This window comes from Miscanthus floridulus, chromosome 14 (assembly GCF_019320115.1).
Source record: "Miscanthus floridulus cultivar M001 chromosome 14, ASM1932011v1, whole genome shotgun sequence".
Taxonomy (NCBI): domain Eukaryota; kingdom Viridiplantae; phylum Streptophyta; class Magnoliopsida; order Poales; family Poaceae; genus Miscanthus; species Miscanthus floridulus.
Genome location: NC_089593.1, coordinates 78,304,037 through 78,330,761, shown reverse-complemented (window position 1 = coordinate 78,330,761; position 26,725 = coordinate 78,304,037). Strand labels below are relative to the sequence as shown.

At 46.4% G+C, this 26,725-nt stretch overlaps 1 protein-coding gene and 2 long non-coding RNA genes across 6 annotated transcripts; 2 read left to right on the top strand and 1 right to left on the bottom strand.

Moving 5' to 3' along the window:
- Positions 1 to 4,772: 4,772 nt before the first annotated feature.
- Positions 4,773 to 7,123, bottom strand: LOC136506110 (uncharacterized). Its single transcript, XR_010771401.1, has 3 exons — positions 6,314 to 7,123; positions 5,772 to 5,838; positions 4,773 to 5,560 (listed from the first exon to the last, which is right to left on the bottom strand). It is a non-coding gene; the product is annotated as an uncharacterized lncRNA (long non-coding RNA).
- Positions 7,124 to 12,790: 5,667 nt separating this feature from the next.
- Positions 12,791 to 13,412, top strand: LOC136503829 (uncharacterized mitochondrial protein AtMg00810-like). The gene is made up of 2 exons (XM_066498782.1): positions 12,791 to 12,965; positions 13,072 to 13,412. The coding sequence occupies exons 1-2, from the start codon at positions 12,791 to 12,793 to the stop codon at positions 13,410 to 13,412; spliced, it is 516 nt and encodes a 171-aa protein (XP_066354879.1).
- Positions 13,413 to 15,815: 2,403 nt separating this feature from the next.
- On the top strand, positions 15,816 to 22,955 carry LOC136506188 (uncharacterized). Of its 4 annotated transcripts, XR_010771422.1 has the most exons (9): positions 15,816 to 15,904; positions 16,037 to 16,200; positions 16,300 to 16,424; positions 17,081 to 17,199; positions 17,721 to 17,787; positions 18,059 to 18,149; positions 18,231 to 18,292; positions 18,437 to 18,491; positions 22,484 to 22,955. It is a non-coding gene; the product is annotated as an uncharacterized lncRNA (long non-coding RNA). The 4 variants fall into 4 exon arrangements; XR_010771420.1 differs by having other exon boundaries at positions 15,824 to 16,200; XR_010771421.1 differs by lacking the exon at positions 17,081 to 17,199 and having other exon boundaries at positions 15,824 to 16,200.
- Positions 22,956 to 26,725: the final 3,770 nt, after the last annotated feature.

Genomic DNA, 26,725 nt, shown 5'->3' with positions numbered 1-26,725 from the left:
GAAGATGAGAGGGTTTTCACCACAATTTGAAGTATTGACCACGGTGACACACTTGTTATATATAAGATTCAATGTTACGCTATTTGTCTTTAATGATGAAAACATGGACACATGGTAGCTTTTACTTTGGCAATATAATGCAATGCAACTTTCAGAAGTCGTCATGTTATTTCCTGGCTATAAATTTGCTGCTCGGTCTGAACGTTTATATATACTCACTACGTGAAAAACAGTTTGTAGCAACGGGGCTTTTTTTAGGGGCGGTTGGCATTGGAGCCGCCCCTACAGTGGCGTGTTCGGGCTCCAGCACAGCAGCCGCCCCTACAAATGGCACAGTAGGGGCGGCTAGTAATACGAGCCGCCCCTACAAATGCGTCGATTTGTAGGGGCGGCTGGTATGTAGACAAGAGAACATTAGGAGCCGGCGCGGTCTCGTAACTGTGAGGCGCCCCTACAAATGAATCGAATGCCGACCGTTGGATTTGAAGATCGACGGTGCTGCTGTTTCCTTCCATGTCGTATATATATAGGCTTCAACCCTAGCTCTCGTCCTCATCTGCACATGCCTCTCCTCCCTCTCCCTCCTCTCTCAGTAGTGGCTAGGGCGGGCACTGGTCGTGCGTGTCCGGGCGAGGGCGCCGCAGCCCCCACGAGAGAGGCCCGAGCCCCAGCTAGGGAGGCCAGGCACGGCGGCGCGAGGGGCCCCGGCGTGGATGGCCCCCGGCGCGAGCGGCGGCGCGCGGGGCCCTAGCGCGGCTGCCCCCGCGCGAGCAGCGTCGCGAGAGGCCTAGCACAAGCGGACCACTAGCAGCTCCGGCGGGCGTCCTGCGCGGCGTCCCCAGCGAGGGTGCCCTCTGGTAGGGCGGCCCCTAGCGTGGCAGCCCAGCACGGGCGGGCTATGGCGCGGTGGCCGGACCACTGCCGTGGCTACTTCTCATGTTGCGTCAGCTCCGGCGGATATTCGGCCGGATCCATGGGGTGCATGGTCGGATCTATCGTCTAGGTGAGCTTTTTCAACTGCAACTGACTCCTGTCAAGGGTTCATCTTGTTTTTTCATCCTATTTTCCCTGTACTGATTTTATGGCTGGATGGATGTCCAACAGGTTTACCTGTGGGTTGTGTAGGCAGTGCCACAGAAGCCAGAAAAATTGTGCCGCAGAAGCCGAGTTATCCAACACAGGTGCCTGCCATACCATATTTCCTATTTTTATGCTTTTGGGTTCTTACTTTGTTTTCCTCCTGACTTTGTACAATGGATGGTGTAGCGTCAATGAAACGCTAGATCATCATTCTACCAAATGTTATCATTTCTTAATCTATATTGCTCTGTTTTGATTTTTGAGTGACATTGCTAACTTATCTGTACAAAGAGAAACATATTGATGTCTTGTTTGTATTTCTGCTTCTCTGTCCACCTTTACATCTATGCTATAATCCGATTTGGTATTTGGATTCAATTGGTTTGCTTTTTGTATTCTTGATTCTCTTGCTCTAACCGGTGGAGTTTTTTTTCTACATGTAGGTCATACATGATTCAGCTTCGAATTAGACACATTTACAGAAATAAATATTCTAATTATGCATCATAGGTGATTGAATAGATTCACCTTTCCATTGGTCACATTTACAGAAATAATCTATATTCCACATGTAGGCTATAATCCGATTTGCTATTTGGATTCAATTGGTTTACTTTTCATTTTCTTAATTCTCTTGCTCCAACCATTGGTGTTATTTTTTTTTCTCACGTGTAGGCCTTACATGATTTAGTTTCAAATTAGACACAATTACAGATATAATTACTGCATCATAGATGATTGAATAGGTTTATCTGAATCCATTGGGTTTCCTTTGTAGCTATCTTTCCTCAGAATTATTGGCTTGCTCAGCATGAATGAAGGAAAGGAGTCCTTTATCAAGATGAACATGATCGTTACCACCAACGAGGATCCAGACAAGGTGAGAATTTGAACTCTTCAGTTTTGAGTCTTCATGCCAGCCCATTCAGGCTACGTTGACAAGATTTATGTCTGGCAGTGCACAATTAAATAGTTGTGACCACTTCTTCCATATATGAAAACCCTCTTCATGAAGCTCTGTTAAGTCTTCTTGGTGTCAAAGCACAAATCAGCGTGCTAGGTTTCATAATAGTTCTGTTAAATGCCAGGAATATAAGTCATGATAGAGTTGTGTATTGTCATGAAATATTTGTAATAATCTGGTATAAATAAATGTGTATTGTAATTGAGTTTTAGTACAATCGCAGAAGAAGATACATCATGATGGAGTTGTGCATGAAAAATATATGTTTCGGACAAATTAAAAAAAAATGACGAAAAAATGCACTGTAGGGGCGGTTGGTACTGTAGCCGCCCCTACAAATAGGTATTATAGGGGCGGCCGGTACTGTAGCCACCCCTACAAATTGATTTTGTAGGGACGGTTAGTAACACCAGCCGCCCTTACAAAATCGATTTGTAGGGGCGGCTGATAACACCAGCCGCCTCTACAAATCGATTTATAAGGGTGGTCTGGGAACCGCCCCTACAAATGCATGATTTGTAGAGACGGTTTGATAGGGGCGGCTGGCCGAGCCGCCTCTGCAAATCATCGTCAGTCGTCCCTACAAATGCTTTTTGTAGTAGTGACCAAAGCTCCAGCATTTTAAACAAGAAAATTCTGAAGAGTTTCTGATGGTTCTTGTCTTTCGGGAACCATACCAACTGTTTTGTGGCTGTGTATTCTCGGACTGTAGAATAGAAATGCGAGGCACGGGGAATGAAAGCAGACTTTTCTTATCATGACCACTAGTTCGGAAGTTCCAGTGGTCTCCATGCATACCTAGAGAATGTCCAAGTCCAACGCATGCCTCACGGGCCCACCAGACCACACCCAGATACCCATACTGCCGCCAGGGGACAAAGAGCTTCAGCAATGGATGCTTCCTAAAGCAACAGTGCAAAAACAGCTGGAACCAGAGTCGAGCTGCAGTTCTGTGTGTATATGCAACTTGATCAGCTGAGACCATGGAATGGAGAAGCACCCCTGCATGGAGCAAAAAATGATGTTAGAAGAAAAATACACCTGGAAAATCTGTGAGAACATTAAGCCTCGGAGTGAGTTCTACCAACTGCGACAAGAAAACTCCAAGAACATTATGTGATTCGAGAGATCCACATTTTCTATACATCCTTTATTGTTGTTTATGGTCTCTACGTTGTGATTTTGCACAACCGACAGCTGAGTCACCAAAATCGTGACCCCTGGTTCTTCAGCATCGCACTAATATATATATTCACCCAGAAGGGGGCACAGCTGGTATTTTAACTTTGGAAACACAAATACTAGACTTGTATTATTTGAGCTCACAGTACCCTTGACTCTTCACAATGCAAGTCACTTCCATAAAAGTCTGATTCACACTGGAATCTGGACTTCGATGGAATATTTCTTTTCGGCCAACATTGGATCACGGCAATGCAAAGTCATCCGCGCATGCAAATTCCCGATGGATACAGCACATGCACCTGTCTAACAAACATTATTCTTACTACTTGCAATGCAGCTCCCTGCATGGATCTGTATATACCTTATAGAAGAGCTGCAACTGCAAATAGTAAGTTCGGCAACAACAGAAGGCAGTTTCAGATATCTCCATGGTAGCCTGGTACTTGACTGCCTTTGATCATGACAATGTTACATGATTACAACTCCCTAAGTGCACAGTTGCTTTGTGTTTTAACAGGACCATACACATCAGTAGTGTCAACCAATAAAGTCGTGGCATCCTGCATCACGCTGATCATCAGGAACAAGAACAGGATGGTTGCTATTGCCTACTTGCCTGCTTGCGTTCTCCTAATGGTAGTGCACCTTCTGAGAATCATGGCGGCACCCGCAGCTGTTTCGGGATATCAGGACAAGCAGGGACAGGGAGTACTAAGGCTGCCGCAGCAGTGCCCACCATACGCCATTCAATGGTGCGTACACTGCGCTCGTACTCAGTCTACATCGGTGATGTTCATTCGCTGCAGGCCATGCTGCCCTTAAATTTTAATGCGTTTGTGTTGTTTATTGAAGCAATAATGTACTCCGCCTATTTGTCGATTTCAGTTTCCTAATAAATAAAACTAAATTTTATTTTCCAGTTGGTTGATTGCTCTGTGTAGTGTGTGGTACAAAGCTCAGGTGAATATACCGTCAGTAAATTTCGTTTCCTGGAATTCCTCGCAGGAAAATGACAGCTACACTTCAGTTCACTACGTAGAAAAACGTTTTTAGGGGCGGCTGGTAACCGTTTGTAAGGGCGGTTTTGCCAGCCGCCCCTATGAAAGGGTGGCTATAAATCATGCATTTGTAGGGGTAGTTCCCAAACCGCCCCTACAAATCTATTTGTAGGGGCGGCTGATGTTACCAGCCGCCCCTACAAATCTATTTGTAGGGGTGGTTGGTACTATAGCCGCCCCTACAAATCAATTTATAAGGGCGGTCTGGGAACATCAGCCGCCCCTGCAAATCGATTTGTAGGGGCGGCTACAGTAACAACCGCCCCTACAAATCATTTTTTCGCAAAAAAAATTAAATTTACAATTCAAATTTGACCAGAACATATATTTTCCATCATAACTTATCTTCTTCTCCGATTGTACTGAAACTCAACGACAATACACATTTATTTATACCAGATTATAACAAATATTCCATGACATGTCTTCCAAATGCGAATTGTAGTAATACATATCAAATCTAATCTAAAAAATGTCAACTCAACTAAAAAATGCTAACTAGTATGCTCATCTCTCTTCCTCTACAAGTCAACAGGTTTCCTCCCATTCCTGAGCAATAATCCCACACTTGTTGGAATCTAATCAGTCATAAGTTTGCTGGAATCACCCATATCTGAGCATTTACACTATGGAAAAAAAGCATGTTGCACATCTTGTATCCTTATTCACAAATAAAAAAATAATAAATCTCTAATTATGCTCCTCAGTCAGCAAACAACCAACATATCAAATAATGTTAGCAACATCTCCCACAGAATGGATCAGAAATGACTACCATCCTCCCACAATCAAGAAACTGATGCACCTTAATAATTGTAATAATCCTGCAGGAATTGAGCTCCCATCCCAACCTGCATGCTTCTCACCCCGAAGCTAGCCAACACAGTAGGTCACAGGACGATGCACCATGGATAGGAGGACTGTGTGGAGTCACAAGTTCTTCCAAATGACAAGTGTGGTCCGGACTCCAGATCCATGGCCACATACCCCATGAGTGAATTTTTTATGGTTTTTGAAAATGAGAGCAGGAGGATTAGTTTGCATCAAATTAAAGATTTTCTACTTTTTGGGAAGGTAGATATATTATGTCTTTATATAGATAAAGCAGCGGATAGTTTTCATTGATATAAGGAATTTACTGAAGCAATATAAATGACCCAAAGCTAATTGACTATACTGGACAACTTATAAAAAGGAACTCAGGTTTAGGATATCAAGGAAACCATCCTGCTTTGCCCTTACATTCACGTTCTGCCCAACCATTGCCTGAGATCTGTGTTTCAGAGAAAAGGGAGGACAAATGCAGGCCAAATGATCATATATAGTGCAGTGCAGCTGCTGGAAAAAATGATTAATCTTTTTTACAGAACCCATGACGTCGATGAACAGGAAAAAAATTGGTTCAGAAAAAATTAATGACAGCTAAGTGGTGGTGTGTTTATCAGCTACAGGCATGCATTTAAAAAGCACTAAATTTGTATTACCTTTCGGACCAAGGCCACATTTCCCATCAGCAGCGTATATACTCTACTCCAGTAGCATTCCTTTAATCTGCAAGGAAAATGAAGCTTCCGATAATACTTCAAGCAAGGATTATGATTCAAATGATGCTCAATTAAGTTGGAAGTGGTAGATGAGCTGTCCATTAACTGACTATAAGAGGCAATGGATTCAAAGGGACATCTACATGAAGTTTTAACCCAAATCAGAAAACCATGATTCGCTAATGTATTAATCCAAACCGTAGACCCATGAGTCAGTTCCAAAAATAAGTAGACAGGTAAGAGGTAAGATCTACGGACCTCCTAGAAAGAGCTAAGAAAATCCCCAACTCATAACTAATGAATTGTCAAATAACACATTTTCAGCTCAGATCCCCCCTCCTTCCTTGCTTTCTCCCCTCCCTTCCTAGTCTTGCTGCCGCTACAATCAACCAATGAGAGGAAAGCTTGTTGCACGAAGCCACCGAAGGCGAGCAGAAATCGGTGGCTTACCATGTAGTGTCCCAAGCAGATGGACAACTTACCGATAGGGACGGGTGCTGCCGTCGCGTTGCCTTTGGGTTCTACCAGCACCGCCACGGTCGAGGTCGAGCCATGCCGCCTCCGCATTCACGCACCGCCGCAGTCGCTGCTGGGACCGTGGGCCACGGTGCCACGCGCCCCCGCGATAGGTGTATTTTGCAATCTGCAATAGAGCTAAGCATTATACAATATATGCAGATAAAAGGATGAAATGTCTAGTTGATAAAGAGCTTGTAAACATTGTGATCATCAATCTCGGGAAATATGAAACATTGTCAGCCTGCTGTTAGCAACAAGGCAAGGCAAGGAACGGGACTTGGTCGGAGACGACCGAGGCCAGCCATGGCGACTCGCAGCCACCGCCCAGATCTGGCCCCCTCGTTGCGCCAAGGGGAGGGAGGGGTGCCGCCGTGCCAAGGGGAGGGAGGAGCGCCGCCACCGTCACAGGGGAGAGGGAGAGAGGTCACCGCTGCTGCTGCTGCTACTCCGCCCGCTGCTGCTCCAGATCTGGGCCAGCCCACTGTTGTTGTTGCTCCGCCCGCCACCGAATCCTGGGAGATGGAAGAGGCGCCGCCGTCGATGGGGATAGGCCACCGCCGCCGCTGCTCCAGATCTGGGCCAGCCCGCTGCTGCTGCTCCGCCTGCCACCTGATCCGAGGAGAGGGAGAGGCGCTGCCGTCGCCGGGGAGACAGAGAGGCGCCGCTGTCGCTGCTGAGAGGCAGAGAGAGGCCACCACTGTCACCGGGGAGAGGGAGGAGTCACCACCGGCTGTGGAGAGGGTGAGGGAGAGGGAGAGGGAGGGAGTGGGGGGATGGGGGAGGGACATGGTGTCGCCACGTCGAGCTGGGGATAGGCGCGTCGGGGCTGAGGAGAAATGGGAAGGGAGAGATGAGGAGCTCCGGATCCTTCGCTAGATCTGTCGCGTGGGGGAGATGAGGAAGACGAGAGGGGAGGGGACGGAAGGCGGCTGCTGAGAGGAGCGGCTTAGGGTTTGGGTGTTATTTTTATAGTCCAGTGATTTGCAGGGGCGGCTGGTGATTGAGCCGCCCCTACAAATAATAACATCGAGGGCGGCTGGTGAGTGAGCCGCCCCTACAAATCAGATCTATTTGTAGGGGCGGCTCGTATCACCAGCCGCCCCTGCTGTTCTATTTGTAGGGGCGGCTGGTCTCTGGGCTCCCAAGCACGGCACTGTAGGGGCGGCTCCATCACCAGCCGCCCCTACAAAAAATTTGTTCCGTTGCTGCAAATCGTTTTTCACGTAGTGGTTGTTGCATAAATAATTGTCGTGAAACTGCATGTAATTAACATCAAGTTTTTCAGATGGAGGTGGTACCCTCGTATAAAGTCACATAATGAATCAGCACTTCCTGGCTATAAAATCGACTACCATTATTATAGGAGGTTAATTTTTGTCAAGTTATGTGGTAAATATGAGCCAATATCCAAGAAATCTCAAAGCATAATTAGGCTGTTGGTAGTATTTGCTCTAGCACCCTAGCTCATTGAAAGAGAGCTGCCAATGACGATATGACTCTCTAGCTAGTCATGAAAGCTGGCAAGCGTGTCCACCACAGACAGGGAGCCACAAGTGATCAATGTCAGTGCAGTTCTGCTCATCCCGCACATGGTCATCATGTAGTCATGTCGATATTTCCACGGGGTCCTGAAGTTGGCGCCTTACAGTGGTGCCTTAATGTGGACCGTAATAAATTTTGACAAACAGAAATCGTCTTATCTGTTTGTTATGAATGGATTGGAAGAGCTAGCAAACATTGTGGATGTGCCCACTAAGATGCCTGGAATAGATCTTGATTTCTCTTTTTCATCTTCACTTCAGAAAGAATGCTTCTCTTGTCGACACATGTCATAAAGTTTTATTAAACTTTGCACCTTAGAAACCAATGCCTCCTGTTGGACTGGCATCTACACTACATTCACAGCGACACGACTAGCTCCTCCCTTTCTCCACCTGTCAAACACGTTTTTACTTCAACTCAACCAAAGAAGCTTCTCCATCGTCACCAAAGCCATATATAGCTGAAGCCATTCGTGAATGAGCCAAAGCAACTACCAAATAGAGCTGATGAAAAAAGGTGAGCAAACCAGAAGTTTCACATCCCACTGAGTTTGGTTCGACATTGAGATGCATCTAACAATGCACCTCGGCTTGACAAACATTCACATATTCCTCCATGCTTCTCGATTGGCTGAAGCACATCGGCAACAACTGTGCTGTATCCAAGCAGGACAAGGGCAGCAACAAAAATCGCTATAAGTTTGTAAAGTAATCTGCTGCTCTCCTTCTGTATGCACAGTAGGGGCCGGCGCCGAAAGGGCTCCCTTGCTGCTGCACTGTAGTCGCGGCAGGGGCAGGCGACGAAAGGCTGCTCCCCTACCGCACTGTAGTCACAGCAGGGGCAGGCACCAAAGTCAGCCCTGCCGTCACATCTAGTCACTATAGCAGCATTGCAGCATAGCATGTTTGTGTATAAGGATTAGATGGGTAGAGTTTTATATATAGCTTCCTACTATAACTCAGTAAAGGCAGTTCAGTTTACCACATCCAGAAGCAGAGCTTTCACCAGCGCTAGGCTTGTGTTGTGTTTGTGTGTGCGAGCTGTTCTCAATATCTTCTAGTACCTCTAGCCATAGTGAGTGAGTGTGCTAGTAAGCTTACTGCTTACCTGTGCAGTGCAGCCGAGGGACTAACAAGTGGTATCAAAGCCATATAAGCGTCGTCGCCGGACTAACCGCTGGCGATGATGGATGGTTTGGAGATGGGCGACAGCAGCGGCGCTACTATGGCTGCCCAGCAACGACAGGAGGTCGTCGTGCGCATGGTGTGGGAGGTCAGCGGCACCAGTTGGCCGACACTGACTCGCACTAACTATGGCGAGTGGGCGATGACATGAAGATCAAGCTCAAAGCCCGACGGCTCGAGAATGCCATTGACAAGGGCACCAACAACGAAGAAGACGACATGTCAGCGTTGGAGGCATCCTCGCTGCTGTGTCAGCGGAGTACAAGGAGCCGTTGGGGGCGAAGAACTCTGCTAAGGAGGCGTGGGAGGCCATTGCAGCGATACGCGTCGGCTCTGACTACGCAAATAAGGCCACGACCCAGCTGCTGAAGTAGGAGTACGCCAACCTCAAGTTCAAGGATGGTGAGTTGGTGGAGGACTTCTCCCTCCACCTGCAGTCGCTCATCAGCAAGGTGAGGAGCCACGGTGTCACCATCGACGAAGAAGAGGTGGTCTCCAAGTACCTCCACTCCATGCCGTCGAAGTACATCCAGATCGCTCTCTCCATAGAGACGATGCAGAACTTATCCACCCTCACCATTGAGGATGTGACATGCCATCTACGGGCGGTGGACGAGTGCCTGGAGCAGGCGATAGCAACGATGGATAGCGGCAAGCTGTTGCTAACAGAGGAGTGGGTAGCTCGGATGAAGCTGAAGAAGTCCGGGGAAGCTTCCTCCAGCCACGGTGGTAATGGCAAGCCCTGCGGCAAGGCTTATTTAGAGAAGAAGAAGAAGAAGAAGGTCGACCCCAATGCCTACCGGCGCTATAGGAAGACAGGTCATTAGGCAAAGGAGTGCCCAAATCGCAAGCAGGAGAAGAAGGTTGAGACTCATCTAGCATAGGCAGATCATGATGATGAAGCCACTCTCCTGATGGCAATGTTCTATGCTCTACACAACGTTGAGGCCAAGGAGAAGGGAGAGGTGATGGCGGTGGAAGGGCATCGGAAGGCTCTGAAGGCTGCAAAGGGGGTGCCGAGCACTTCAGCAGCAGAGCCCACCACTCTAGAGGGGTTGCTGAGCACTTCGGGAGTGGAACCGACCACTCTAGAGGAGGTGCCAAGCACTCCAACAGCAGAGCGGACCCCTCCAGCAGCAGAGCCAACCACGGTTAAGGCTCTGAAGGTTGTCAACCTCGATGAACCACGCGCCCAAGTCCACCTTGAACGTGTGGATAGCGAGCAGGAGCAGCGGTGGTACCTAGACTCCGGCTGCAGCACCCACATGATGGGCTCCAAGGAAGCCTTCTCTGAGCTCGACGACAACATGACCAGCACGGTGACGTTCGGTGATGGCTCAAGGGTGGCGATCCGAGGGCACGACACCATCATCTTCAGGTGCCAGAACAACGAGCACCGCACGATGATGGATGTATATTACATCCCATAGCTGCGTTCAAGCATCATCAGCATTGGCCGGCTGGATAAGCGCGGCAGCGAGGTACTGATCAGCACGGCGTCCTCAGGATCAGGGACCGAGAGCAGCAGCTTCTTGCCAAGGTGAAGAGGTCCTAGAACCAGTTGTACCTGCTCGACTTGAAGGTGGAGCAGCCCATCTGCTTGGCTGAAGAAGCTTTGACGCTCTTGGACGGCTGGAGAAGATGGTGACTGGGCTACCTCATATCGAGCACGTAGGCGAGTTGTGTGATAGCTGCCTGGTCGGGAAGCAAAGAAGGCTGCCATTCCCAAAGATGGTGAAGTACCTCATGATAGAGGCCCAAGAGCTGGTCCATGGTGACCTCTGTGGGGTGATCACACCGGTGATGCATGGCGGGCGCAAGTACTTCATGTTGCTGGTGGATGACTACAGCCGGTTCATGTGGCTGCAGCTTCTGACCAGCAAGACCGAGGCAATGGAGCGGTCAAGAAGTTCAAGGCGCGCATGGAGGTGAAAAGCGGTAAGAAGCTGCGCGTGCTGCGGACTGATCGTGGCGGTGAATTCACTTTGGTGGAGTTCGCTGCATACTGCACAGATCAGGGTGTGGTGTGACACCACACCGCGCCATACTCGCCGCAGCAGAATGGCATGGTGGAGCGGTAGAACCAGATGGTGGTCAGCATGGCTCGATCCATGATGAAGGCCAAAAGCATACCGGCAAAGTTCTGGAGAGAGGCGGTGACCAAGGCGGTGTTCATCCTCAACCGTGCACCCACCAAGGCCCTGAAGGGCAAGACGCCGTTCGAGGCTTGGCATGGACATAAGCCAAATGTGTCCTTCCTTAGGACATTTGGCTGCATCGGCTATGTGAAGAACTCCAAGCCTCGCGCTCATCAAGCTAGAAGAAAGGAGCACGTCGATGGTGCTCTTGGGCTATGAGGAAGGTACCAAGGCGTACCAGTTCTACGACCCACGCGTAGGCAAGGTGGTTGTCTCGCACGACGTCATGTTCGACGAGAAGGTGGGCTAGGACTAGGATAGTCCAGGCACGGGGAAAGCTGGCGGCTTCACCAGCACCTTCATTGTCGAGCACTTGGTCATCCACGGTGGTGGAGACGCTGGAGAGGAGGTGCCGACCACTCTAGCAATAGAGCCGAGCATTCCTGGGGCGGTGCCGAGCACTCCGGGAGGGGTGCCAAGCACTATAGGAGTGGTGCCGAGCAATCCTACAGTGGTGCCAACCACTTTAGGACGGATGCCGAACGCTACTGCAGCGGAGCCGAGAGGTCTTGCAGTGGTGCCGACCACTCCAAGACTGGTGCTGAGCACCCCTATAGTGGTGCCAACAACTCCAAGAGTGGTGACGAGTGGTCCAGGAGTAGTGCCAAGCACTACAGCCGGGGGGCCGAGCACTCCAGGTGCTGTGCCGACCACTCCGGCGAAACAGGGGACTCCATCGACGCTGATCGTGTTCACCTCACCTCCTAGCGACATCACCGAGTTCATGGATGCCTTCCACGATGGTGAGGAGGTGCGGTTCCACAGGCTGGATGACATCGTCGACAACACAAGGTCCTCAGGCCTGGTGGGTCGGCCCCTCAATGACCCAGAGCTGCTTCTCGTTAGTGCAGAGGAACCACCGATGTTCGCGCTAGCTGAGCACGATGCAAATTGGCAACGGGCGATGCTATAGGAGATGAAGACGGTCGAGGAAAACGAGATTTGGGAGCTCATCGATCCACCTCCGGGATGTCATCCGATTGGCCTGAAGTGGGTATACAAGGTCAAGCAGGACAAGCGCGGTGCCATTGTCAAGCACAAGGTGCGCCTCATCGGCTGAGGCTTTGTCCAGCGCGAGGGCATCGACTTCGAGGAAGTCTTTGCGCCGGTAGCGCGCATGGAGTCTATTCGACTGCTGCTGGCTTTGGTAGCAGCGAAGGACTGGCACGTCCATCACCTGGACATAAAATCGGCCTTCCTCAACGGCGTGCTGGCAGAGACGGTCTTCGTCAGGCAACCTCCTAGTTTCGCCATCAAGGGAGTGGAGCACAGGGTGCTCCAACTGCGTAAGGCGCTCTATGGGCTGAGGCAGGTCCCGCGAGCGTGGAATGCCAAGCTTGACGCCACGCTTGGCGAGCTTGGGTTCACACGGTGTGCAACCGAGCACACGCTCTACACGTGGTGACGGGGGAAGGAGGAGCCCATTGTCGGCGTGTATGTGGACGACTTGATCATCACCGGGGCGTGTGCGGAGGACATCGACAGCTTCAAGTGTGTGATGGCGGCTTGTTTTTGAATGAGCGATCTCAACACGCTCTCCTACTACCTCGGCATCGAGGTGAGACAGGGGAAGGAGGCGCTCATGCTCGGTCAGAGCGCGTACGCCTCAAAGCTGTTGGAGTGGAGCGGCATGGCTCAGTGCAAGCCGTACGTGACTCCGATGGAGGAGCGGCTGAAGCTGACGAAGGCTAGTACCGTGACGAAGGTAGATGCAATACTCTACCGGAGCATCGTCGGCGGTCTGCGCTACCTAGTCCACATGAGGCCGGACATTGCGTTCGTCGTGGGCTACATCAGCCGCTTCATGGAGCATCCCCAAGAGGATCAAGGGAGCGGTGGATCAGGTGATCGTCTTCCCCAAGACTGGCGGAAGTAGGCTGCAACTCGCTGTGTTCAGCGATACAGACATGGCGGGTGACATCGACGGACGGCGGAGCACCTCTGGCGTGCTCGTCTTCCTTGGGTTGGCTCCAATCTCATGGTTGTCGCTGAAACAAAAGGTGGTGGCGATGTCCACATGCGAGGCAGAGTACGTGGCGGCGGCCACAGCGGCATGCCAAGCTATGTGGCTGCGCTGGCTACTGGGCGAGCTGACCGGTGTGGAAGCTCGCCCACCAGCACTGGTGGTTGACAACTAGCCCGCCACTGCCCTCGCGAAGAATCCGGTTCTACAGGACCGGAGCAAGCACATCGACATCAAGTTTCACTTCCTCAGGGACTGTGTCAATGGAGGACAGATCGTTATCGAGTTCGTCGAAACTGGTCGGCAACTCGTGGATGTCCTCACCAAGCCGCTCAGCCGTCTTCGGTTCACGGAGCTGAAGAAAATGATCGGCATGGTGGAGGTTTCTAGGGTTAGCAGCAGGATTAGGGGAAGACTTGTAAAGTAATCTACTGCTCTCCCTCTGTACGCGCGGCAGGGGCTGGCGCCAAAAGGTTCCCCTGCCGCACTGTAGCCACAGCAGTGGGAGGCGCCAAAGTCAGTCCTGCTATCACATCTAGTCACTTAGCAGCATGACAACCTGGCATGTCTATGTATTAGGATTAGATGGGTAAAGTTGTATATATAGCTTCCCACTGTAACTCAGTAAAGGCAGTTCAGTTTGCCACTTCCAAAAGCAGAGCTTTCACCGGCGCTGGGCTTGTGTTATGTTTGCGTGTGCAAGCTGTTCTCAATATCTTCTTCTACCTCTAGCCATAGTGAGTAAGTGTGCTGGTAAGCTTACTGTTTACCTGTGCAGGGTAGCCGAGGGACTAACAAAGTTAAGCTAAGATTTGAAATATATGCATGTTCCATGGAGAGGGACAAAAGTTATAGATAACGAGAAAAGAAGTGACTATATAGTTGTGACAAGACAATGTATACAGTGGATTACCATTGTGAAACTGGCTATGTCGAAGATGCGGTATACAAGTCACTTCCCTCGCAAAAGAAAACTACAAGTGACTATATAGTTGTGACAAGGCAATGTATACAGAAAGAATTACGGTGCTTCACGACAAAGATTTTTATTGCCTTCATATAGCTAGGAGGTACTGAGTATCAAATTAGCAAAAATGTCAGAATATCAAAATCTCTGTTGTTTGGTTTCCTCAATAAACTATGTCGCCAATAGAGTCGCCGATTAGTATGTGTTGCTCGCAATGAATGCTGATTAGGGTGGACACTACTGACGTAGAGGAAAAGGAAAATGAAGAGCCATCACATCCACCTCTTCCCTACTTTTCACAAATGTGGTACTGATCTCCTCCAGCTATTTGTACGTATTGCCTGGTTTGCCAAGCATCTCTGTGCATATGCATGAATTGTGCTATTGACATTGGTAGGCATATTCAGTACCCCTTTTTTAATGCTGTTGTCCGAAAATTTATGAAGAAGTTTGGTACCAATTTTTAATTGGTTCAAGTGTGACATGTGTGTATAAATTCGACCGAGGGGTATTCGAAAATATCAAAAAAGGGTCCTTTTTTGTTTGTGCTGCATGCACGGACGACGTGCCCAATGGGGGGGAGGATACTCCCTCAGAACCACAAAGAAAGACACGACAGTATTTCTATGATACATTATATTAGTGGTGAACTAAAATGACTTGAATATCACTCAAAAGCACTGATGGAAAGTGCCAAACAACGCTGCATAGTATCAATTTTTAGTGTTTAATAGTGCTAGGATGTCTTGTTTTGTAGGACAATTTTTTAATACTATAAGGCCTTCCTGTATCGAATAGAGCAAGTACAAGACAATAGAGGCCTGAGCGGCTGAAAATCCACCAGGCATGTTCCTTAGCTGGATCAACACAGCTGGGAATACCTCCGGCTAGCCAGTGTAGCAGAGTAGCAAGCCAAGCAACATCCACCCGTTGGCTGCGGCAAATCGGTGGTGTGGCAGTAGATGTGGGCGCGGCTGCACCGGGCGAGCGCAAGCGGCTTCCATCGGCCCCTCAGATCACGTCGCGGCAGCTGAGCTAGGCCTCTGACTCGTCCACGTTGGCACTACAGGCCTAGCTGCGGCAGCAGATGTGTGTCCTTGTGGGAGCCTACCCTACAAGCCATGCGCTACCGGAACATGAGTCCATGATGGCAAATGCTATGTTAACGGCAAGTTAACAAATTTTAACGGACAATATAAACCAGGGGAAAGCAAACTCAATGTAGTGGCATTTAAGGGAACACTATGTAAAAAACTGTAAATATCCGTCAGCGTCCCCTACAGACAGCCAGGAAGAACGCGCGTTTGTAATATGAGTTTACAGATGCACGTCACCAACACACGTCTGTAATATGTCGATGGGGTCAACACGCGTCTGTGATAACTCGAATATTTCAGCGGAGTCACACGTGTCTGTGATAACTTATTACTACAGACGCGGACTAAGAAAGCGCGTATGTGATATTAGAGATAATTTATGAGAGACGTGCCCCTAAACACGCATCGCACGTAATGAGTTCCCGGACCCGAAAAAAACATCCAATCGCCTAGACTTAAGTCCGCGTCTCCCGTCGCCTCTACCCCGTCTCCTCTCTAACTCCGACACCACCGCCCCACTCCCGTCGCCTCCCCTCCTCTTTTCCTCCGACACCACCGCCCCTTCCTCTTCTACAGTCACGACCACCATCTCTTCCTCCACCGGTGCGGCCACCGCCCCCTCCTCTTCCACCGTTGCTTCCCCTCTTAGATCTAGATCTAGATATGGAAAGGTTGGGAGGTGGGGCTTCCACTGCGTGGCGGTTCATCAACCTGATGCCGCTTCCGTCTGCACAGGGATTCCCTTGAGTGGGTCGCAGGTCGAGTGCCCCCTAAAGCTAGGGTTCGAGGGAGGCCATGCCGGTGCCGCCACTGGCACGGATTTGGGCGGCGTGACACGGGCAGGGCTGGCCATGGCGTCCTCCCCAGTCAAGTTATACGTGGATTTATGCGGCATCAAGGTATCCCCCGTGCCTTGCCCCTCGACGGTGGCGATCCCCCTCGACGGTGGCGATCTCCAATACCCCATCTGCTGACCAGATCCCCAATTGTGCCACCAGGACGGGCTCCTCCACATAGGCCACAGTAGGGCAATCCAAGGTGGCAAGATCCATGGCGGCTGAGGCAAGGGCAGGCGATGCTTGGCCACAATGATGCTCACGTCACGCCCAACGACTTCCACAAGGTCCAGTTCCCTTCCCTGCTCCCCCAGTTTGGATTCCTATGGGGGCGTGTCATGCTGGTGTGAGATCTGGGCAGGGCCTTCTCTGGGTTGGGAACCACATTTTTGGCTCGAAAACGCATTCCCTTACCTGGGTTTGGTTTTTTTTTCTTTTCTCAGGCGAGGTTGGGCAGCAGATCTGAATTCCTAAAATTTTAGTTACGTGTACCGTGAATTTCCTAAAATTTCAGTTGTGTGTGTCAATTTGAAGCTATATATGCTGTTAGTGGGAACTCTCCCTTTGGTGGGATAGTGTGACTCTGGTGACAATTCACAGTTCATAGGTTGACTCTGGTGACAGTTCACAGTTAATAGGTTGACTCTGGTGACAGTTCATAGTTAATAGGCTCCTAACTTGTAGGTCTTTATATCCTGCTAATAACTTCTTCTCAACACTTGTTGGTGTTGTGAATTGTAATTTTTTTTTTGTTGCTCTAAACAAAAAAATCTCTGTTTGCATCTCTAAACTGAATCTGGGCCCTGTTATTATGATGTGTGTTTTGTGTACACGTGCTGCTAAATTGAACGACTTCATAAGCATCTCAGTTTGGCTTCCCATTACTTTGATCGCCTGCTGACATCAGTTTCGATTCCCATTATTTTGATCTGTTTTGTTTCAGGCCTGGTAATGCTTTGGCGACTGGTAGTACAATAAATAATGCACGGCCTGGAAGCATGCTCTATTTTGGTAGGCCGACAGTAGTGTGACCGCATGCTCTGTTTCGGTGTGCTCTGTTCGGTTGGTCCCCTGCATGTTTCATCATCGTTATGTAGCAGTATGTTTTTGGAGTACAAATAGAAATTCTCTGTTGGGTCGACCAATAGTCGTGAGCTGCGTCTTTTTCTGCACGCTAATGAGACAATGAGGATAGAGGTGTCGATTATGTATGCATGATGGCTTTACATCACAGGTTTATTCTTGTCAGTCAAAACGGTAGCTCCAATCCGGAGCCTGCTGATTCACCTTTCAATAACTTCCTCTCAGAGTCAACCTGTTAACTGTGAATTGAGCTAATGAATTGAGCAGAACAAGAATCAATGTGCTTAATTTTCAGAATAAGAGCTAGATCATTCAGTACTTATCTCCACTTAAATGTGAATGAAAACCTGTAGAACATGCTAAGCTATGTTCAGTACTTTGGTTCTATATAGAGAAAGCTTGTGCTTAATACTTTTTTTGCGAGATGGATACTGAAAGCTATTCCTTTTGAGAAGACAAGCTTCCATATCTCTTAATAAATGCTGTTTTTATTTTTCTAGGGGAAGGAAGTAGACCTTGCAAAGTTGCAGTTGGAGAAAAAGAAGCTGGAAAAAAGGCAGCAATAAGGTAGGAACTTGCCCCAATCTTCTAAAAGCTGTATGTGCTGGTCTGTTTAATTGCCTCTGCCATGTTTCTCCTGTTCAACTTTGCTTTAGTATTCATGAAGATATCTCACTAGTACTGTTCTTTAAAAAAAATGGGAGATTTGCTTGTTGGTGAACCTGCTATGCTACTCAATTTGCCAAAGTTTGCATTATATCTCTTGCTTCCCAAAGAAAATGATAGAAGTAGATGTTTTAGTTTTGATGTGGTAATTTTTTTTTCTATTTTGCTGCAGGCTACCTTCTTGCTAGGGAATTTAATTATCTGGTATATATGTCCTAATATATGATTGGCATCGAGCATGACCATGGGAATTTAATTATCTGGTATATATTTTGTGGCAGTCGCTAAGCTCAGTTGTTAACTGAATTTGAACTGAACTTAACTGAATTTCTCATCCTATGTAGGACACAGGCAAGGATGAGGTCATAGCATGTTTGGGATTATAAAAGATGATTTAATTCCACAGGTGCTGTTCCTTCTCACTACAGTCTGCAATCTTTGTAATGTTCTTCAATGTTGTTTTTTATGGTAATGCTTAGTCAACTGTATGTTATGCATCTAGCAGTATGTTTACAAGTAAGATCTTAATCATCTATTTGTGCCTTTACAGAACAATGCTCTCTGTTAGATCCCCAGAGACTCTCATTTGGGTTGCTCGGCTGCAGGTCTCTCTCTCTCTCTCAAGCCCAACCCAGCCCAATTGTGTGACTGTTTTTCTGTTCTTCTTCAGTAAGGTGACGTTTTGATATTGAGATCACTACTAAATTTTTATCTTGTTTCAACGCCCGAAAAGTGTTGCAATAGGCCCGAAATTGTTGCAATATCAGAAATAGCAACACTTTTTTTCGTTGAGAAGCGTTGCAGGCGCTTGCGTGGGTAAAGCTTTGGACAACGCTTTTCTACTTAGCGTTGCAAAATATGTTTTGGATTTGCAACACCTAGGGGTTGCAACAAAAGCTTTTGCTACGGTTGTAGGTGTGGCAACAACAACTAATGCAACGCGTTGCTAGACCTTGCAATGGCAACTTACCCATATCGTAGCAAGTGGTACACTAGCAACGACAAATGTGTGTTGCAAGACAATATATTGCCACGCATAATGCCTGTGGCAACAAGGATTATGTCACAACACCAAGAAGTGGTGGCAACATGTGCAATTGCCACGCCCAAGGTTTGGTTGCTATAAGGTGCAACCTCTATTGCTACGTAAATTATTCGTTGCTATACTCTTTATTGCGACAATGGTTATTGTGGCTATAGCACGATGATTGGTGTTGCTATATCACCTATTACCCCAACATGTTTGGGTGGCTACAGCTTCTATTGCCACACTCATTGTGTGTTGCCATAGGATATATTGCCACGGAAAACGTGGTTGTCAATTTAACAACGTTTTGGTTTGGTGTCACCGGATAATATTGCACCACCATTAAAAAATTAATTTACATCAAGAAAGCATATTCATTAAATAGACAATCCATTGAAATAGTATCTACAATCACAAAGTTAAATATGCTACACTGGGAACTTCATGAAACCTCAAAACTTGAAGCACTACAACATTCTCTAACATCTCTAACATCTCTAACATTTGCAAACTTCCTGACCATGCTTGCACATATCTTGTTTGGCAATTTATAATTGCTTCACTTCATCATATCATGACTCCAAGCACTCCACTAGGTTGTGTCTTCCTGCTGAATAAAAACATTCACATTGGCATATGAATTAGTAAATTTAAGAACTTAAGCGCAATAAAAAAGATGAACTAAATAATGCAATATATAGGCTAAAATTGATTACACAACATGATAAGGGAGATAATCCTACTCATCCTCAAATCAAAGAATATAGAAAGGTTTTTTCCAGTCCATTCTGAATACAAAGTAAATACATGGGGCACAAGAGGTTTATTCAACAATACGACACTACAATATGGTGCAATCAAGAATATCATACTGAATTTACCTCAAATTGTCACTCTCAAATTCCATCAACTCATACCAGAAAGCTGAGCAACCTGAATCAATAGAACCTGATGCAAGCTGCAGATTTCATAGTGATCTGATATAGCACATCACAATTGCGAGCTCGAAGCAATCAAGCCATAAATAAAAATAGCTCTCATTAGAACTTGTCTGAGTTCAGAATGCAGTTAGTAATAGCAAACTGAGCTGCTTCACATATTGATTGGTCAAGGTTCCTGTCCGTCTATGCACATATTTATCCATCTTGGAACTTAAGTAAATATAATATCAGTAGCATATTTTGTAAAACACATAATGTCATGTGGTGCCAATACTATGAAGGTTCTAGAGCAGTGAAGCTGAGCCATGGTTCGAGCCCTCAATAAGAGGTGATGTCAAAACGTTCAGCTCCAGGTGTGTCAACAAGTGTGAGCCATGCCTTGCCTTGCTAAGGGCCATCGTGAGGACTGAGGATCAACAATGTTGGCGGCAGTGCCTTTGTTATGCTCGTGAAGCAAGAGTGCTGCTGCCCTCAATGGCTACATGGGACGAGGTTTCCTTTTGACTCCTGGGAGGTGAAGGCATCTGGATGCCGTTGTCACTAAGGCCAAGTGGTTCGAATAGATGAACGAGTCCTAAATTTGATGGATGAAATGATGATGATCAGGCAGATGTTGCTCCTGCTTGTAACACTACGTCAGAATTGCACTTCACTGCCGGTTCAAAATACCCCATCACTGTCGGATTTTGAACTGGCACAACCATACCGGCAGTGATGAGGGTAAGCTATCATTGTCGGTTCTTACGAACCGGCAGTGTTCTTCAACTTCACTGCCGGTTCTTTACACAGCCGGCAGAGTTCAGTTCCACCAACACTGCCGGTTCATAAGACCACCCGGTAGAGTTCATTTCCACCAACACTGTCAGTTTGTGTTTGAACCGACAGTGTTGTCGTAAACATCACTACCGGTTTGTGGCAAGAACCGGCAGTGATGGCTAAGACAACGATGCCGGTTTGTGGCTCCAGCCGGCAGTGCCATCACTGCCGGTTTGTTGCTAACCGGCAGTGATGTTTACGACAACACTACCGGTTTTCTGCTGACTGGCAGTGATGTCACGTTCGCATTTTATTGTTTTATAATTTATTTTAATTTATATTTTTTCATGGAATCGGGTTTCGCTTTATATACGCCACTTAGATGACAGGTCCATCAATATTAAACATTACAAATGGTACGGTTACAGTTCAAATGTTCTTATCAAAACTCGATCTCTCAAAATAAAAAAGAAATGTTCTCAGACTTCACAGATTGTGCAATGCTTCTCGGACTTCTTACAATAATCTGGTGAGCTGCTCTGGGCCATACTGGTCCTTGAACTTCACGGATTGTGCAATGAAAAATACTCCATCTTTTTCCAATACCTCGGCTAAGATGAATTTTGCCAGCTCCGATTGCTACACGACGATCTCCATGTCTAACAGCCTTTTGTGGTTATATTTCATGCGCTGTCGCTCAAAAAAGATGATATCCAAAAAGGAATCAGTAAACCATTTTGTTGAATGATTAACAGACATAAATGAAATGGAGATTATACACACCAACTTATTAGCTTCTTTCAATTTTCCACCGATGTAGTGAAGCATTGCCCACATTACATAAAACATGCATTCATTGTTTCCCGCCGGCTGTTTTAGGTACTCCTCCTCCATTTCGGACACTGAGCTACATTAAAAGGAGAAACGTTAGAAAGCGGTATGTGTGATTAGAAAATAATATGTTATTAGGATCGCAAACTAATTCAGCATTGCCACCAGTGCATCCAGATGATGAAATGGTTTTTTCTTTGAGTCCCACACCTCGATCAGCTTTTTGGTAAGATTAACACAAATGAAGACGAAATGGTGGCTGCAATCACAGAATCCTAATTATCAAATAATCTTAATGAAAAAAGAAGCATAAAATTAAAAGCCCAGAACACATACTCGTAGTTGTAGGCTAGAAGTACGTGGGTTTTGTTCTTCATCTTGAATTCGTCGAAAACAGCAATCAATCTCTATTTCAGGTCTTCCACGTCACATCCATGGAGGCATAGACATGTCTTCTCATTGACTCGCAAGGGGTCCAAGAAGCCTATGTTATCCCATTTGCTTTTTAGAATGCAAAATTTTGCTATACACCTACATAAAATTATGGGAAGTGCTCAAAAGTTAACAATTTGTGTCCCGAAAGAGTAGTTAATTGTAATATCGTGCGTGTAGGGTACTTACATAGTCCACAGCGTCAACATTTGTGTATCGAGAGAGCGTTTCTGGTATAGCTAGAAAAAGCACTCCCACTCGACATCGAATTTCTCTTGTTAAGGACAATTAAAAACATGTGGCGAATGGATAATAACCTCAAAACCAAAGTCCTCCGTCTCTATTGTTTGAGCCATGTAATATTCATGCAGCTGGCGCATATATGTTGTTAAATTTTTATACTCATGATTGGGAACCAAAAGATTGCCCCTTTCATACTTCATTGTTGGTGTTGCCGTCCCTTGTACATCATAATAGATGGTCATGGCCTCTTTCATGGTTAATTCGGGGTTGTCTTCGATGAACTTTTGTATCTTTCTTAAATCTTCATTATGTATTTCATCGGCTCTTGTTGTAGCGTATTGATTCTGTGTTTGCCTTTCAAATTCAGGCTTCAACAAAAACGGAGGCAGTGAGGCACTGAGATTGAAGAAACTAATACAATCTTCCTTCGAGATGTGTGCTGTAAATTTTCCTTCCATCAAGTTTGTAACGCTGCTACTGAATGACCTTTTTCTTTTTTGTTGGTCCACTTTGGGAGCATTAGCGACCGAATCCAAGGACCTTTTCTGCGACTGTGAGGATGTCCTTGATTTTATTTTGGGCGGATGTGGAGGACGAGGAGGAGGATGACGATGAGAATTCTGTTTTCCCAGGGCTGATGAAGATGGAGGAGGAGGAGGAGGAGTCTCTTTTCTCAGGGCTGATGAAGATGGAGTCGAACGAGGAGGAATGGAAGGAGACCTCTATCTTCGTGGGGGTGATGGCAAGGGATGAGGAGGGGAGTGATCTCTGTTGGGAGATGGTGAGTGATCATCGTGGGTGGGCGAAGACTCGCAATCGTCCTCATCATCAGAGGACAATTGGTGATCAAGCTTAATAAAGCGCTTGCGCTAGGCCACTTGAGAGCCCTTGTTATGACCAAGTTTTGGCTTGTCTTCCGCTATGGGGTACTCATTATGTATCTTGTTATACTTCTTATCAAGTATTATGTCAATGGTGACACGAGCGTATCCCTATGGAATTGGGTGGCCATTAATGGTCCTGTCTCCCACAGGACAGGCCTGGGCGAGCGCCACCTTGTCCTTTGTCCATTCCTGACGGATGTACAACTTGATATTGACGGGTTTAGTGATGCCATCCACCGGATGAGGCACATTCACATCTTCTTCGTTGAGCGGGGTCGATCCGTAGCTGCTGCGACCCCTAAACTGTGGGCTAAAGGCAGTAGGAGAAGGGTTGTGGTAGTCCTGACCCCTTGGATAGCAAAATTTGCTAGACTCGTACTTCAACAGTCGCCTCAATCTGTGCATTCATTCTTTCTTCTATCTCTTTTAGTCGCCTCAAATACTCTGCCTCCTGATCCGCTCTACCCCTCGAGCGGCTCCGGTAAGTGTTAGATTCTTGGGGAATGCTAGTTTCCAAGGAACAACACCGGTTCCTCTAGTGCGACTAGGGTGCTCCTTGGTTCCAAGTGCTTGGGTGAGCACATCTTTCTCCCTATTAGAAGTGCGAGTCCCTTGCCTCACCTCCTCAGTTACCTAGGAGATCCTATGGATGAGTTTGCTCATGGGTTGATTTGTGGAGCTAAAGCTCCCGTCTTTTGTGTGGCGTACATTCCTCCCCATACAGTATATTACCGATCTAGGCTCCCAATCGACGGTCTCAACCTGAACGCCTTCCTTAGTAAGGCGATCCATCTTTTAAAGTTCTGCTTCAAATTCTGGCATCTGTTTAGCATAGCCGCGAGAGCCGAGATGATGAGGATTCGTCGCTTTCTGCGAGTTCTCCTTATTCTTCTTGCTCTGTTCTAAGTACTCCTCGGATAACCTGTATTCCTTGAAATCCACCCAAAAGTCCTTCTGCTTGCTAAACTATCCACCATCGAAATCTGGCTCTTTATTTTGGTGGACAAAATTCTTGTGCAATGTCCCCTTGAAATTCTTGAAGCATGTCCCCATGATTTCTTTTGCTTTTTTCTTGACTAACTCCCTATCATACTCCATTGGGAAAGTGAAATACTCTGGGATCTTGATATCCCATATGTAATCCTTCTCACTTTCGGGAACCCTCCACGGGTCATCATCTTTCCCAATCCACTTCTTGTACCTAATCGGGATGAAGTCCCTAACAAGTAACCTAATGATAGTCTTGTATTTGGTCAAAGCTATAGGCGGTGAGTGTGGATCCCCAAAATCATCGAACTCAATAATGTGCCAATGTGCATTCCTACCAACAGGAATCTTTGACACGTCTCGCTTGGATCTAGCCTTCCTTCTACCGGAACCCTCTGGCTCCTCGGCCGGCGGAGGCTCCTGCTAGAGACACCAAGTAAGCTATGACCCTCTCAATTGATTAGCGTGTGTGGCTACATAGTCACATGATACCAAAGTTACATGGCTTCTTGGTCATTTGGACCTAGATCGAGCAGGCCGGACGGGGTCCATGGCTGCTCTTTCTTACCGTCCTGATTGGCACCATCATAGTTTGTCGCATCATGCGTCTCTCCCATCCCAGCGATATCAGCTGCTTCTTGTTGCTGATCTGTTCTTCGATGACGGGGTAACATGCGACGATGAGTCATGGTTGTGACACGATCATGGTTAGTTTTGGCTGCAGACAACTACTAATAGCATATGTTCATATATATATATATACACACACACACACACATATATATATATATATAATATGTTTAATGCAAAGTCTAATAATAAGTCCACATACAATAAAGTCAAATAATAGCATATGTTCACCTAGAATAAATTCATTGTTTGATTAGCCACATACAACAAAGTCCACCTACTATTCTATGAAACTAAGCCAACATCACCTTCCAAATAAGAAAAGTAATGACCATAGCCATAAATAAAAGCATGACATCTTTCCAAGACCAAGGAGCAATTCTCCTAATCTTCACATTTCCGGTGGGTGGCTTCTCTTCAATCTCCAGTGCTAGCGGATGGCCATGGTTTGCATTCATTGGATCATAGTAGGTCGGTTGCCCATGGTTTGCAAGGTAGGCCGAATGACTATAGTAGGCCCTCAAAGCTTCAACTTCTGTGTTGTACTTTTTGTGCAAATTACCAGGGCAGCGATTGACTTGAGCATAGCAATCTTTCCAGGTTCGATAAATCCGAGGCATGTGACCAACATGCACTACATACCATGCCATGGTTGCCTGTACATTTAAGTAAATTAGGCATGTGGTAAGTGGTAATGGTAACTCACTGAACAAGAGTTATTATTCAAGTTATATGGCCAAACTAAATCTATTTAATGTTACTCATCCTCCAAGCAATCCAGGTGACATTTCAAATGAAAATTTTGCAGGGCTGCAAAGTCTATTTTACTAAATCACATAATGCACATAAAATACTCACTTTGCAATCATTGATCATGAGAGAAAGTAAAACAACTTATTATGTGCATTGCTTTGCTAGTATTGCCTGTTGCTACTACAACAGTTGAGAGATGCTTTTCAAGAATGAAGATTGTCAAAACAACTTTGTCTAATCGCATGGGTGATCAGCACTTGAGTCATAGACTTATTTGCTATCTAGAGAAAGAAGAAATGAAGAAAGTTCTACAGTTTATTTGCTAAATGGGGCATGTTTTGTTCATGATTTTGGGATTCTATCAATGATGACTACACTAAAGTGATCAATGCTATCTTATTTTTGTTAAATGGTGAGTGTTATGTTTGGACCAAAATCTCATCTCTATTGCTAGAAGTCAAATTTGATACTAAAGTGATGGAGCTCATGAATTAACATAATCTGTACAAGAAAAGTGTTTTTATGGCAATTAAAAGGGCTTTCTTGTCTGCAGAATGACATGGGGAATGATTGTCAGGGGCAACAGGGACATCTAGAAGTCAAAAAGTTTGATCAGGTCAGGGTGGACAAAGATATGATGACAGCTGATGTCAAATTATCAGTTTATAGGGATACAGGAAACTCTCTTGCAAGAGAAGGTAAGAGGGCGGTTCCATGGCAAGACCGGTTAGCGTTGAAGGCCTAGGCCCTCAGTTGATGTGGCTAAGAAATAAGCTACTTCTCTATTAGCTGGCTTTGCAACCGTATCCCTCAAATGCTCAGTAGTGATTTGTACATAAACAATGGGACATGATAGTTATATGCATGTTACATTGCCTGATTGACAAACTCAGATGGTTGTACCATGCTCCTAAGCAAGCTAGACAAGAGGATTGTGATTTTATGAATGGTTCTGTCTAGATTTTGAATTTGACTGCTTGGAATATTCATTTGTGCACTGAATGTATTTTCAGTCTTCTAGACAAACAAACGCTTTAGCAATGATCATGAATTCTATGAATTGCAAGTTTGGAGTATTGAATTTCTGGTTTCACAGTTTAGGGTTTAAATAGGCTCTTTAGCAATGATCACGAGGACAAATGTAATAATTGCTTTTTGGTTTTGTGTAGCAAGTTTTAGGTTTGGGTGTTGCATTTTTAAAATTGGAGTGCACCATGGTCAATTGGCATGTAGATTCATCTCAAGGAATATTTGTTTTTTTAATATGTACCCTTTACTATGAATTGCAAGTTTGGAGGGTTAAATAATATCTCACCTTGTTTCTAAATTGTCTCTTTAAAAATGATGGGTGTGGG

What these genes read in the sequence shown, in the direction of transcription:
- LOC136503829 (XM_066498782.1), top strand. Translation starts at nt 12,791, where the DNA reads ATGAGCGATCTCAACACGCTCTCCTACTACCTCGGCATCGAGGTGAGA. An exon ending in GCTGAAGCTGACGAAGGCTA is followed by an intron (nt 12,966 to 13,071) that starts GTACCGTGACGA and finishes GGGCTACATCAG; the next exon opens with CCGCTTCATGGAGCATCCCC.